We start from the raw sequence: 15364 nt of genomic DNA on the forward strand, positions 1-15364 counted from the left end.
ATAAGATTTAAAAAAAATTATACATAAAAAAATTTTAATTAATAAAAATCCAAACATAGATTCAAAGCCAGATATTACTCCAATTAAGAAGATCTCACTCAAACTCATCTCTGCCTCTCACTATGAAATTATAAATGTACGGTCATCGACTCATCACCAATAGGCCCAATTGATTTGAGGTCAATGGCTCCTTGGGGGCCCAACATCTACTACTCGGTAGACCGAGTCGAGAATCACTTGAATCTCGAGGACTAATCTTGCTCGGTTTTGTTCTGGAATACATTGATAGTGCCTTAGGGGGTATCGCCGTCGAGTAGCATTCAGCGTGTGGTGCAAGTCCTAAGGACTAAGCTCTTGTTTCCAAAGTGGGTCCCCCTCTCATTAGGAATGATCCTAACGAGCCCTACCTGCATGGAAATGCTAAAGGTAATCATTGCTGACCCATTACAGGAAGGCTATAAATAGGAGGAAGGCAAGAGAGAAAGGGGTGAGACACTAGGGAGAAAAGATTAGAGAAGTAGGAGCAAGCAGAAACCGGCTTAAGAGTGAGACTATTCGATCAGCTTAGTAAAAGACTTTTCCAGCTTTAATTCTCGTCCTAAAGAACTTCCTATTGTAGGATATCCATAAGCCCACCATAATAAGTAAATTGTGAGCCCAACCATATTGTTGGCCCATTGACTGAGCATAAGGCGCGCACAATTAAAAAAAACAATTTTCTTTCAAACCAGTTTAAAAAAACCCTCCTCCAATTCATTACATAGTAGTCTGATAAAATTATTTATATGTATTATTTAAAACAAGTCACATGATAACTTATTTAATATCATACAACTAAAAGTACACATAGATGACTTTATCAAGGACAAAGTTTTGTTACAAAATTAGTTGTAGCTCTTACTCAATATTATTAACATTACTACATATTTTGAAAATCTAACCATTAGATTGCATGTTTTATACATTCTTAACACACATGTCAAATTTTATGCCAATTAGATATTATTTACTATAAGATCTATAAGATTATATTTTATGCATAATTTTAAATTACAAAAAATTACTGTAGGGACCAAAAAAACTAGCAGCCCAAGCTCACTTAAAATAGTTGTTGGATTAGTTCAACCATAGCCCAAAATAATGAATTTATAAGAGAGGGAAGCAAACAACTAAAGGGGGGTTCGCCCAAGGAGAAATATAAGGAAGAAAAGGTAGATCTTATTAAATGGATGAATCACTTTCTCAATACAAATTGGCCCAAGGAGGCCATATTTACGTAAGAAATGTTACTGTTCACTCTCTTTTCTCTAAGTATTTTTCTCGTTTCTTCTCTATATCTTGGTACTTATGTCTTGCCCTTTTTTTTTGTAAACCCCATTTTTCTTATATACTTCTCCTTCTCTCATATCTCAACCATTCATCCTTACCTAACATACTTCCTATCATGACACTAGTTTCTTTCTGTATCTGAAGAAGGTGTTGGAAGGAATCTACTTAGCTGTGACTTGCACTGTTTAGGTCACTTTCTCATCAATGTAGCTGATAAAACTGTTGCCTACAATTTAATGTGGAGGCAACAAGCTACTCCAAACTAGAAACTTCCCCTATGATCACAGATTCTCTCTCTTCATATCCTTCTTTCAACTTGGAACGCCTCAAAGTCCTATAACTTATCCTTTCCTCTCCTCAGGTGACCTTCATCCTCGGGCCAGTGGCCCGTGGCATCCCCACACCAATATTGCAACTCTTCAACTTCATCCTCAGTCCTCAAGTACCCACAATTACAATTTAAATAATTTATTGATGACATAGTTATTAATCTTTAATTTTCTAAAAATTTTGCAAGTATAGACAATATAAGAAGAAAATATACTCCAATGATGGATTTGTCAAAATTCACATCCAATAAAAAGATATGGAGTAAGGTTAAATTATAACCAATTTTATAACTAAACTTTGTCACTTTATCAATTATCACAAATTTCTCCAAATCAATTTTGATCTAAAGTCTTTTCCCATAAATTACCTTTTTTATTATTATTTTTTATACAAGATAGAAAGAAGTTCTCATTCTAGAGACTTGAATTTCGATCTTTACCTCAACACTCCAAAAGCATCTATATTTGTGAAGTGATATTCGTACCAAAGTGTGCCATGCTTAAATTACAGTTGATGTAACGGACTGAACCCACTTTATAAATAACTTATATTCTAAGAAAATGCACACACCATCGAGTCCGTACAAACAAGCTTTCCCATTCCTCCCTTTTCAAAAAGGGCCACAAAAAAAAAGTATTCAAAAGAACATCCCAACCGTCCAACACAAAGGAAGTCAAAAAAGCAAAAAACGGGAGAGCCTCTTAAAACGTGGACCCCCACCACTTGCCAGGTACTCCAACCGTGCACCCCACGCTCCTCACACGCGTCACCCCCTCTTTTCCCCCAAAAATCAAAACGTTTTCGTTTTCCTCTAATAACACCTCTCTCCCTCTCACTCACTCAAAAAAACGAACCACCAAACAATTTTTTCTCTCTCTCTCACACACACAAACACACAACTGTGACCCCTCTTCTTCGCATGCTCTCGGAGCTCCGGCTCCAATAACGGAGCCCCGCTCTCCAAAAAAAAAAACCAAAAACCCAAAAAAAAAAAAAAAAAAAAAAAACCAAACCCATTTTCTCATTTCTCAATTTTATTATTAGATCCCAAACTTTTTCCATTTTATTATTTTCTCTCTTTCTCTCAGATCTTGAACTTCGAAAATGACGACGAATCCATGGGGGAGTGGTATCGGAACTTGGGCCGCCGACGCGGAGCAAGCGGAAGCCGAGGAGAAAGAAGCGGAGGCGGCGGCAGCGGCGGCGGCTTTGGCAAAAGCCACGGCTACTGCCACGATAGCGGAGTCTTCGTCTCAGAGCTTTCCGAGTCTCAGGGAAGCCGTGACCGCCAAGCCCAAGAAGAAGAAAATGACCCTGTCGGAGTTCAGTCAATTCACCCCCACGCCTACCGGGTCTCGCGGCGGCGGCGGCGGCGGAGCGGGGGAATATGATCGGTTGACTCACGATGAGATGCTTCGGCTGCCGACTGGGCCGAAAGAGCGCTCGGCGGAGGAAATGCAGTATGGGCACGGTAGGCTTGGGGGTGGGTTTAGAGATTACGGGACCCGGTCTGTGTCGGGTCGGGGCAGGGACCGCGATGAGGACGGGTCGTGGGGCGGCGGCGGCGGCGGTGGTGGTAATCGTAGACAGTACGGTGGATTTGACGAAGAGCGTAGAGGACCGCCTTCTAGGGTTTCGGATTTTGATCAACCTTCGAGGGCTGACGAAGTTGATAACTGGGCATCAACGAAGAAACCGCTTCCTTCGGTCGATTCGGGTCGGCAGAACCGGTACGCGTCGCTCGGAGGGGGGTCTAGGGCTGACGAGGTTGATAATTGGGCAAATACGAAAAAGCCCCTTGCGGTTGCTCCGCCTCCTGCTGCTTCTGCTTCTAGATCCCCATTCGGGTCAGGGTTTCGCGACTCGGGTCAAGAACCCGATCGATGGGCTAGAGGGGTAGGGTTTCCCGACCGGGATCAACGGGAACGGCCGAGGTTGGTATTGGATCCCCCGAAAGGGGATTCGGGTAGTTTGGACGGAGCTTCTCCGGTGAAATCGAATAAGCCGAGCCCGTTCGGGGCGGCGAGGCCGAGGGAAGAGGTGTTGGCTGAGAAGGGTTTGGATTGGAAGAAGATGGAGAATGAAATTGAGGCCAAGAAAGGGAGTACGCCCACGAGTGCACATTCGAGCAGGCCTTCGAGTGCACAGTCTAACCGGTCTGAAGGTCAGGGATTGCAGGCGTTTGAGAATGTGGCGAAGCCGAGGCTGAAGGTGAACCCTTTTGGGGATGCCAAGCCTAGGGAGGTCTTGCTCGAGGAGCGAGGCAAGGATTGGCGAAAGATTGAGTTTGAATTGGAGCACCGCAGCGTTGACAGGTTCGTGTATTGCCTTCTACATCCATTGCATTGTCGAATTTTTAAGCTCAATATATGGTGTTAGATTTTGACATGTTCTTTTGAAAGTTAAGGAAGCTGTTAATGGATTAGCATGTTAGGTAACTTGTCTGGTTATCGGTCAACAAGTAGGTTTCGTTAAGATTTATGTCTTGTCCAATGCATTACCCAATAGGGCTTGCTTGAATGAACATTGGTAAATTTAGAAAAGACAATGTGGTAGTTGCTTTTTTGAAAACTTGTCGTGAAATTTTATTAGGAAATGTGAAAGACTTCAAGAATACAATGTGATAAATTTACGTGAGGGTGACCGAAGTTATCCTCAGAGCTGCATTAACTTTGTAAGCTTTTATAGAACGAATGTTGCATCTTCTTATTTAACTTGACCTTTCGATACAGATAAACATGTTTAGTGGAAGGCTTTTGCCATTACTTTAGCAAATTAATACTCCATAGTAATGCTACATATGAAGCGAAGTTGGTTCCTTCACAAACTGTTAGGTAGGCCTTTGCTTCTTACATATGCATGCTTGTCAATACACACTTAATCTGCCAGGAAGATTACTTTTTTATTTATTTTAGATGTGTTCATTTGTGGTGCAAGTAAATCCTAACTCCTAAGCGATGTTGAACTGATGAATGACTCACCATAGTTTTATACAAGGTTTCCATGTGCTTTCGAACCTCCCCCGGCCCCTCTTTTTGGGGACAAAAGAGAGCCATTTCCCTAATATTAGAGTTCTTTTATCCATAACTAGCCATGCGTATAAGATAACAATGCTAAAAGTACAGTAGATATTATTACCCTACAGTTGATTTTGAAGTGGCTAGCATGGGGTATTAGTGTTATTTGATAAGTATGTATCTTTGATTTGATGTTTCGATTTGAAAGATATGATGAAAATGAGAAAAGAGTAATGTATTGTACCTATAGGATACCAAATGGAGGTTGCTTGGGAGTTGGTTGCACATGAAACCTATAGAAAAGCTAGGGTTTGCACTATCTCCTAACAAGATCTAATTGATGCATCCCTGTCAATTGCCATGTAGTACTGCACAATTTTTTCAAAGATTGATGACCACACCATAAATCATGCCAAAACCTTCCATTACTGCATACTTAACATACCCTGCAAATCTATTCCAACCCGCCCTAATTGATTATACGTTGTCACCATTTTGTTGGTTCTTTGAAATAGTTTATCTTTGTATATAATTATGCCGTTCTGGTTCCCAGTTTCCCTCATATACTTATTTTCATGGTTTTCCTGGGCGTAAGGCCATTGACGTAGGACAGATTGGGGAAGCTGTCCACGTTTGCTTGTGCGTTTAGGGTTAGGATAATTTGTGGATTTAGGGTTTAAAACTTAAGAAAGAAGGATTAGGATTCAAAAATGACTAGTGTTTTGGTGAGGAAGGGAAAAAATTTGATTCAGGGTTGCAAAAGAGGTGATAAGAAACTAAGATTGAATCTACCCACAAACTCTGAACAATAATGTGAATAGTTCATATGAACAGTACCTGTGAATGGTATCAGAGTGCCAAAGAAAAGAGCGAGAAAGAAGAGAAATGGATAAAAGAACACACTGAGGGACTAACTTTTTTTTGATAAGCCTTTGAGAGACTAACTTGTTAGGTAATGAAAGACTAACTTGTACTAAATGGAAGTAAACCTCAGATACATAGAATCTCCTACATAAATCTAGACTCAACTCAACCCAGATAAAAATATGTTTTAACCTAAGAATATTTATAACTAGACCTTTAAAACCATATGATTTTACTTCACTTGGACTTCACACATTGACACAGCGAAAGAAATCTTGAATGGACAAAATTTCAAATTAGCAGAAAATTAATCTCCCATAGCTGCATCAGCCATTCACTTATTGATCTTTGCTTGTCTTGCTTGAATTTTCCCCCTTTTTTAACTAGAATTCAAAACATTGTATTCCTCAAATTCCTTTGTGATTATATATACCACATATTGAAAATCCTGACTTGAACTTCATAATACAATTTTCTAATGTTCAGTTCAGTCTATACTATCTGCTAAAACCTTTTTTAGCTTCTGTAGCTTTAGGCTTCCTTCAATATCTCTTAAGTGATGTGTCACTTTGGAAGCTTTTCCCTCTAGCGGATTTTAGATGCCCTATAATGAGTTTTGTTTCCTCCATGCTTGCTTGTGCACACTACTGTATGCCAGTTTTGTTTGGCGGATTAAATGTATGCATGTGACTTCTGGATCTATATGAATATGAACATACTTGTGTTCATTTCTGAGGGAAAAAAATTTGCAGGCCTGAAACAGAGGAGGAAAAGATATTGAAAGAAGAAATAGATCGTTTAAAGAAGGAACTTGGAACAGAATCTACCACAAAAGAAAACAGGGAATCTATACAAGAGTCTGGTGGAGACCAGTCCAGTTTACCTGGTAAAATAAGTCTCAAAGAGAAGGAATTGGAAACACTGACTCGTGAATTGGATGACAAAACTCGCTTTGGGCAGAAAGCTGTTGAGAGGCCTGGGTCTGGAGCGGGCAGGCCTGGGTCTGGAGCTGGCAGGGTGACTGGTTTTGCTGAGAGGCCGCCTTCTCAATCTGGATCATTTGAGGAAATGAGAAGTACAGAGTTTATGGATAGGCCTCGATCACGCGGTGCAGGGGATATGTGGTCAAGGCCTGCTGATGAAAGAAGATCATTTGGAGGTGGAAGGGATAGAGGATTTCTAGGCAGCAGAGACTTTGGCAGGTAAGGATATATTTTCTGTTGCATTGCATATGTCTTTCTTCTCTTAGCTTTTCCAGTTTAGCTAGTAACTGTGTTAGCCAGTGAAGTGACATGTGATGTCAGATGTTCAATTTTGAAAATATTTTTGTGATTTTAAAAAGCTGAAATGGAGTTGGGAATTAAATGTACTGGAAATGTAATGGGAGAAGTCTGAAATTGGTTGAGGTTCAAAACTCTGATTCTAGAACTGTAAAGATTTTAAGTTGTATTTTGGCCATGCTCACTTTTGCCAACTGGGCTGAATAAGTTGTTAGTGGGGAATATCATTTATATTTCTTGGACAAAAAGTAATCAAATAGTTCTGAAAATTCTCACAAGAACTCGATAAATTTGGGGCAATTAAGAAAGCATGTGAGAATCATTTGTTCTTAAATTTGAATGGTCAGAAATCTTTTTCTGTTAAATCTGGAAGTTCAGAAATGTTCAGAATTGCACGCACATTTCTCGTGTCTATATCCTTCCCTACAATTTGTGTGCTTGATGTACTACTTTTGGAGGTAAAATATAGTTTTAATGTTCCAAAATGCCAATAATGAAATGTGGACTTGTTATTTTTGCAGGTCAACTTCAAGGGAAAGGTGGTGAAGAACAGTTTGCGTGGATTCGTTGAAATACCTTCACTTTTGACAGACGGAACCAAAATAATATTTTCTCACTTTTTCTTGGTTTTCTTCATTTTGCTCTGGGCAGTCGGAGCAAACAATTATTGAGTACTGGCACTGGCACTGGGAACTCATGCTTTAATCTGTTACATTTTGAAACTATGTAAAATCGCATTTTTTGGGTCTGTTTTAAATCAACATTGAGCCTGTATTGTTCATACGACTCAATTTTTATCGAACACTATGGGACTCAGTAGTTTATTTTTGTGACAGTCATTTTGAGTGTTATACAGTTAATTGGTTATTGTGCAGGAGGATGTTGATTAGTGTTATACAGTTAGTTTTGTTCTACTGTGGGTATGATGTTGCCTATTTGTTTTTCAGTTTAGTTTTGTTCTATGTTGCCTAGGGTGCTTGCTGGATTTTCCTTGTCACTATCAGTCTAACTGGTCACCACTAACTTTAGGCCAATGTTGTATCTCTCTCTTGTTTTTTTCCTCCCAAATTCAATCTGTTGAATAGCTACGAAAGTAGAAAAGGCAAAATACATTCTCACTAATTTGTATTTCAATACTCAATGGAGAGATATGGACTTGTTTGTTTGCATCCGGGCCTAATAAAAGGCATTTGCCTCTCTTTTTTGCCCCTAACAAAAATGGTAGGGGCGTTCAGTCTGAGGAAGGATTTGTCTGTGATCATTACACCAATTGCCATTTATGTTTTTGAGTAAAAGCATTTAGCAGAAGAGCCATTAGTAAAAGAAGAGAATCAATTGCTTTAACCGATATCCTATTTTGAATCCTTTCATGGATACTGAACAAAAACCCCATCAGTCAATTAAAATCAATCCAAATCTCTTTGGCCAAAACATTAAGACTGAGTTTGGATTGCAATGAAAGGGCCATATATGCGCATTTGCAAATTTTTCTTTAAAATTGAGTTTCACGCTACCATTCACATATTTAAAAATTATTTTGTTACAGTGTTTTTAGTTTTCAGTAATAAACGGTATCCAAACAAATCTAATATAAACAACCAATTTTCTCCATAGACTTACCACCACACATTCTAGGTGAGATAGTAATTCTAAAAGAAACAAGGGTTGAGATTCTATTTTCCAGAAGTGAGCTTTGGTAGTCTAGGCCGTGAGACCGGCTTTATAAAGAGAAATAAATATTAACATAAGTTGTAAAATCAATTTTATTTCTTTTTCTTTTATTTATTCAATTTTTTATTAAGTAGGATTCATGTTAGTTCAACCTTAACAAACACGTCATATATATATATATATATATATATATGTGGAAATGCTACATACTTAGATTAAAATGAAAAAAAAAAAAAAAAAAAATCTCCATGTACTCTTTACTGACTTTGATTTTGGGAAGAGTCTTGTTTCTCTTCTCCCTGAGACCTCTTTTTTGTCGTATTTGTTGGACGCTAGTGAAGAGTGAAAGAGTGTCAGATTAATGCACATTCATTTTGTTTCACTCTCCAGTTGGCAGCTTGGCATGGTAAAACATTAACAGTAACACGGGATTGGGTGCTCTAGAAAAACTACATTATCTTTTTACTCCATTTTTTAATTGAACAACAAGTAAGTCCAACAAATGAGACAAACATGACAGTTGGCCTTCAATATGAATAATTGTAAACCACAAAAAAATCCAGTTGACTCTGAAACCTCCCAAACCAGCTTCTTTATTTTAAGGTCTACTTTTTATATTTTATATTGTTTTTTTAAGATCTACTTTACTTCTTTTTGGAAAAAAGAAAAGGTCTACTTTACTCGCTTTAAGTTGCTTGGGACTTTGTTTATTATTATTGGTTAATAGTAACTAGTCTCACTTTGTGATACTGTTGGACATGTCACATTAATGTATAAAGATGCTATGATTGATTTATCCTTGTGGTTGAGGATTGGTCAACGTGTTCTCAGATTAAACTTAAAGGTCTCCCAAAATGGTTAGATCAGCAACTGTTGAAGTCCTGATGCAAGTATACTCCAAGCTTCTTAAGGTAAAGTGCTTTTTTTATTCCCTCCTTTGAGGTAAACTACAGTTATTTGAGTTCATTCTCATGAATCATGATCATACTCTACGGTTTCAATTTCTTTGCAGAAGTGATGTAGCATCAGCAAGAACTTAAAATAATAGATTTTTAGCTTTATCTTCTTTCCTAGCAAGAATAGGAAAATAAATAAAGTATAAATATTGGTTTTTTCCTTCGCATTCTTCCTCAAATTTTACTTACTTTTGCATGATCAAAACCGTACATATTGTTCTATGTCACTGCTTATGTAAACCTTTTTTTTTTTTTTTGAGGGAGAAATGCTTTTGTAAACTTTTACTAAATCCTTCCATATATGAACCATCAAACCCATGATCCTTTTTGGATGATGTATCATCATGAACCTTAACTTCCTCAATGGAGCTCCCAATGGCCTAAAACAGCAATATATAACAAGGCCTAAAACAGTAACATATAATACACTAGTTACATGTTCAAAATTTCAGTTTGATTTATGTAATATATTTCTTGCTGATTAAAAGTCAGAGTGAACAAAGTAAGAGGATTCAATGCACCGGTTTAGGCTTTTCACAGGGAAATTGGAAGGTCCTTGGTGGATAAATAATGGTGTAGGAGCAGCAGCAATTGGAGTTGTTTTGATTGCTGCTTCATTACTTGTTGGTCCATCATGGGGTTGTCACATTCCAGCAATCTACAACTTTGGCGATTCAAACTCAGATACAGGCAGTGTCTCAGCAGCATTTGGTCGGGTACCCCCTCCCAATGGTGAGACTTTCTTTGGTAAACCTTCTGGTCGGTATTCTGATGGGCGTCTAATCATTGACTTTATAGGTAAGCATGCTCTTCTCAGCTATTCATTTATCCTCTACTCTAGCTAGGGAATATGGTAGTTATTTTTTTGGGTCTATGGAATGTGATTGAATGACGAAAAAGAATATATGTAACATTTCTTGACTAGTCTGTTGATCCATAATGGACCCAGAATTTTGGTATTAAGGCTTGGATTTCGTTGTTGTTGTCTATGGGATGTGATAGTTTGGATGTTGCTATGATGGGATTATTTCTTGGTGGACTCCCACCAACCATTTTCATGGAATACATTTTCTCTTTGGGCTGATCATACCTCGGGTGATGATTGTCTGTGCTAATTTTTGTACTGATATAATGTCATAACATAAACAGTGTTAATGTAAAACTTATTTGATTTTCTGCATACAACCCATGTTGATGACTTTGTTTGGTAAGGATCTTGTAACCTAGTGTCATGTGGGGAGTGCCTAGGTTTGAATCTCCGGTTTCGTTGTCTTCTTAATGTGGCAAAAGACAAAAGATGACCTTTTTTTTTTTTCCTTTTTTCTTTTTCTACAGCTGAGAAGTTGGGGCTTCCCTTCTTGAGTGCATATCTTGATTCTATAGAACCAAACTTTAGACATGGAGCAAATTTTGCTGCAAGTGGGTCTACAATCCAGCCAACTGATGCCAAATTATTTGGGGCAGGTTTTAATCCCTTATCTCTCAACATACAGCTTTTGCAGTTTGAACAATTTAAAGACCGTACCAAGGAGTCATTCAACCAAGGTTAGAAAGATCTACTGCTGATTTCTCTAGGCAAGGCAATTTTTTTTTTTTTTATACAATTTCTGCTGTCATTTACTGAGAAATGCTTTTGACCTTTTACTTTCTAGTAATGCTTGTATGTGCTTTCAGCTAAAAGTTCTTGGATTAAAAATAACCTCCCAAGGCCAGAGGAATTCTCAAAGGCCCTTTACACATTGGACTGTGGACAAAATGATCTTAATTTTGGACTTGTTCAAACGACAGAGGAGCAAGTGCGAGCATCCATCCCCAATATAACTGATATGTTTGCTGTGGCTGTAAAGGTAACTTAAATGTATTTGGAAGAATAACAGTAAGTTATTAACTTTATAAATTCACTATTTTCAGCCGCTTAAGTTTTCAAAGCAAATGGTAACTTATCAAGATACCAACAAGTGGTCTGAGATTGAACCCTTTTCCACTCTACTTACCATAAAATGTTCAAAATTTCATGTGTTATGTCTCATTCTCACTTATTGAAGGGAAGTTTGGGTCCATACATGAGGAAAAGTGTTAAAATAATGGTTATGTGATTAAATTCAGCTTTTCCACTAGCTTAAACTTTTGGAACATGGTAGTTTCAGTATTCTATTTTCAGTGCTTTCTAATGAAGACCAATGTCATTTTAGGAATAAACCAAGTAGCTTCTTGCAGCTTAACATTGCATAATCCTAGCAAGTCCCTTGAGCCATACTGTGGAAAATTGAGAATTAAACTTAAAACACTTCAAATTTGTTTTGACCTAAGCAATTATTATCATTATTATTATTATTTTCCAATTAAATTTGAGCCCATAAGAGAGAGCCTTTTCTAAATCTCTGAAAAAAGTATGAGTTCTGTGCAATGACCCAATAAAACAAGGGTTGTAAATAACTTTTAAGAATGACAACAATTCTGTTACTTATCTCTCTGTAGACAGTTTTTCACCCTGAATGCTCTAGGTAAAAGGGAAATGGTAAACTCTATTCTAAAGGATGTGCTTAGGGAAATCACATGAGATGCTCCATACATCACTGGTTTTAATCTTTTTCATTGGGGAAAAAGACATTAGTTAACCTTGAATATTAAACGAAGCTCTACACATACTTTTTCCAGATTCTAATTATATAAAATTGGCTTTATACCAAATTGGTAAAACTTCCTAACATAAAATCCTATTCACAAAGTAAAAGGCAAAAGGTGAGGTAGACATTTTCTATATCAGAATTTTCATGTGTATAATTAAAGTCCAGTACTTGTTTATTTGATGTATTTTTTTTTGGTCTATGAAACTATTTTAGAAACTCTACCAAGAAGGAGCAAGAACATTTTGGATACATAATACCGGTCCCATTGGTTGCTTGCCTTCTTTTGCTGTATGGAATCGTCCAAAACATTTTAAGTCTGATCAAAACGGCTGCATAAAGTCTTACAATCAGTTGGCTCAAGAGTTCAACAAGCAGCTTAAGGACAAAGTCTTCCAACTGAGGACCCAACTCCACCATGCAGTGCTCATCTATGTTGATATCTACACAGCTAAATACACTCTAATCAGTGAGGCAGAGAAACAAGGTAATCATTTGAGTTTATAATCGTTCTTTTTGTTTTATGAAGAGGAATCCATGACCCAAAGGTAAACCTCGGATGTCCGACCTGACCCACAAGAATCATGCATCAATTGAGTTCAGAACTTAAAACCTCATGGTTCTTGAGCATGTGTTCCACAATTTGAGTTACTAGATGGGTATTTTGAGTTTATAAGTTCCTTCAAAATTTATATCACAAATGAACCCATACTATTGTATTATGAAAATTCCTAATTACACTGATGTACAACTCATTTGTCTTCCATGCAGTAGCAAGTTGTTTGATTCTTCTTCCATGGGGTACTAGCTAGAAAGAGGAAACATTGCTACTCTTTTGGTGTGCCTATACCGAACACCATTCTCACTCAGAATTTTTGTATTGATTGCAGGTTTTGTTAGTCCTCTTGGGTATTGTTGTGGGCATTTAGGTGTTGCTGAATGTGGGCAAACATCAATAGTGAATGGAACTGAAATTTTTGCGGCTTCTTGCAGTGATCCTTCAAAACACATAAGCTGGGATGGCGGACATTATACTGAAGCTGCAAACAAATGGGTAGCTAATCACATTGTGGACGGCTCACTCTCAGATCCCCCAATTCCCCTGACAAAATCATGTCAGAGTTCTTCCTAGCTGAAGTATGTCACAACCAAGTTCTAGCATGTGTTAGAGCTCAAAGATGGTGTCATTTCTTTTTTCTTGGTGGGAATCAAGGGCTGCTAATAGTAAAACTGCAACCTCTCAAATGTTTTTAGAGTCAGGACTCAGGTAAGCAAAGATTGAGAATGCATGTAAGAGAGTCAGGCTGATTACTGGGAATAATTTTGCGCCACTCTTTCGATTAGCAGCATGAACAAATGATAAATGAGACTACTTGCAAGGTGGACCAAATGGAGAAGCGTATTAGGAACATTGTGTAATCATAGAATACTTATTAAGTTATACTGAAATGAGAAGGTTAACATGGATAAATGAAAATACCTGGAAATATAATATTCAAATAAGAAAACATGCTTGAAGATGAGTGTAAGATAAGGAAGAGTCGCTTGAGATGAATTAGTTATGTTTAAAGAAGAGTGATTAATGCACCAGCAAGAAAGATTAAGTTAATTAAAATTAATGAAACAAAAAAAAGTTCGAAAAATATTGAAAATAACAATGATAGAAGTTGTAAAAAAGGCCGTGGTAAAACCACATGGAGTTGGAGGTTGGGGGGATGACTTGAAATCATTTTAAAATTTTTTATTTAGTATGGTGATATAGATATATATATACAAGTTATTTTTATGAAAAATAGCACTTAACCACATCATAAGTTTTTCGATGTTTATATTCTTTTTAGTACAAGCATAATATACTAACAAATTAAGGCAATCCTCTCAAAATATATGTCAAGTGATGATATATATATATATATATATATATAAAACATATTATATTATTTTTGGGTATAACATGTAATGTCTCTCCAAATTTCATCCGTTTCTTATTATGCCATTTAGTTATTGTTTTGATAAAATCTCTACAAATTTGGATTGATTTAATCAAAATATTTTCCAATATGTTGTCAATAAATTATTAAAAAAAATGTTTTATATAATATTTACATGGCTTATAAATGATTGAGCACATGATAATCCCAAAGGATTGACCTAATGGTTCCTAAGACCTCATGAGATCTATAAGCTCATAGATTCAAAATCTCTAATTAACTTCTTGAGACCTCCTTAAAAGATTCTTCTTTGTAATTACGTAGTGTGTAGAAAGAGAGACTACACACACTAAATGAATAATTAGGTGTTTGAAGATATCTGGACACTCTCGTTGATTAAAAAATAATAATAAGTGATTTGTAAAATAGGTAAATAAGAGAATAAAATGAAAAAAGAATTCATTATATTATTCTCAATATAAATATAAAAGCTAATAATGTAAATAAAGATCTTAAAGATTACTTCAATCTATAAGATGAATTCCAATGATAATATTCCAAGAATTTAAAACAATCCATATCAAATGACTTTGACTAAAACAAAATTAAAATGCATGAGATTTTATTAGAAAATAGTCAAAATTAGAAGAATGGATATAGTTTATTATAACCATTTAAATATTATACAAAGAGATTATTTTCTAAAAATAAGAATATACATTGTAATTTAAAGACGAAATGGATAAGTAACTGCACATCAAACAAGCTTTGGAAGACCTGCAACTGCAAGTATAAAGTTACTTGAAGCTTAGAGACCCTCTTATATTATTATTAGACTACACTACTCCCTTTCAAACCTCTTAAGCATTAGTTATAGAAGTTGAAGTCACATTCCATGGTATGTGCAACAAGGATTGATTTTCCTACGTGGATAATAATTATCACATACTCGCTATTGTACACTGACCATACACATGGCCACATGGATTAAAGTCGTATTTTGAAAACACAACTTTAAAAGAACTATGTACAGAATGTGTAATAGTGAGTGTGTAACAAGATTTTCTCTTCCTACAATATACAATTGAACAAGAAGCCAAGCCCATTTATTTTATTGGCTACGACCATCATCATTGGAGGACTCTACTAACAAGATGACGTTATTTTTTTATATTCCTTGTGTTGGTCTTGGTCCACTCAACAAGTGGTGTAAAAACATATATGCTTGAAGATATATATATATATATATATATATAATTATATACTGAATACTAGAGCATAATTTAATTTCTTATATTTTCTTCCTAGTGGATTTATTTCTTTTGCTAGCAGTTTGAATAAAAAGGAATTAATTAACCA

At 36.5% G+C, this 15364-nt stretch overlaps 2 protein-coding genes across 5 annotated transcripts in view; both read left to right on the forward strand.

The window, feature by feature from the left end:
• The first annotated feature begins 2490 nt into the window (after positions 1-2490).
• Positions 2491-7734, forward strand: LOC126718375 (eukaryotic translation initiation factor 4B1-like). Its single transcript, XM_050420521.1, has 3 exons — positions 2491-3974; positions 6293-6742; positions 7342-7734. Exons 1-3 carry the CDS (start codon positions 2764-2766, stop codon positions 7364-7366), a joined length of 1686 nt encoding a protein of 561 aa, XP_050276478.1. The 5' UTR covers positions 2491-2763; the 3' UTR covers positions 7367-7734.
• Positions 7735-9229: 1495 nt separating this feature from the next.
• LOC126718376 (GDSL esterase/lipase At3g27950-like) overlaps positions 9230-15364 on the forward strand; it is a 30881-nt gene continuing 24746 nt past the window's right edge. Inside the window, exons 1-6 of one of the 4 annotated variants that reach the window (XR_007652898.1) lie at positions 9230-9402; positions 9504-10245; positions 10783-10992; positions 11122-11294; positions 12291-12561; positions 12965-13311. Coding sequence is in view for 2 of the 4 variants with exons in the window: in XM_050420522.1 (XP_050276479.1) it covers positions 9963-10245; positions 10783-10992; positions 11122-11294; positions 12291-12561; positions 12965-13003 (976 nt within the window). In the remaining 2 variants the exon portion in view is untranslated. Of the gene's footprint in view, positions 9403-9503; positions 10246-10782; positions 10993-11121; positions 11295-12290; positions 12623-12964; positions 13312-15364 lie in introns of all 4 variants that reach the window. The other 3 variants (XM_050420522.1, XM_050420529.1, XM_050420525.1) reach the window with 3 other exon arrangements.

This window comes from Quercus robur, chromosome 3 (assembly GCF_932294415.1).
Source record: "Quercus robur chromosome 3, dhQueRobu3.1, whole genome shotgun sequence".
In the NCBI taxonomy this organism is placed as follows: domain Eukaryota; kingdom Viridiplantae; phylum Streptophyta; class Magnoliopsida; order Fagales; family Fagaceae; genus Quercus; species Quercus robur.

Excerpts from the sequence above, each read along its gene's own strand:
- LOC126718375 (XM_050420521.1), top strand. The coding sequence starts at position 2,764 with ATGACGACGAATCCATGGGGGAGTGGTATCGGAACTTGGGCCGCCGAC. Across the intron at positions 3,975-6,292 it reads GAGCACCGCAGCGTTGACAG|GCCTGAAACAGAGGAGGAAA; the intron begins GTTCGTGTATTG and ends AAAAATTTGCAG. Across the intron at positions 6,743-7,341 it reads GGCAGCAGAGACTTTGGCAG|GTCAACTTCAAGGGAAAGGT; the intron begins GTAAGGATATAT and ends TTATTTTTGCAG.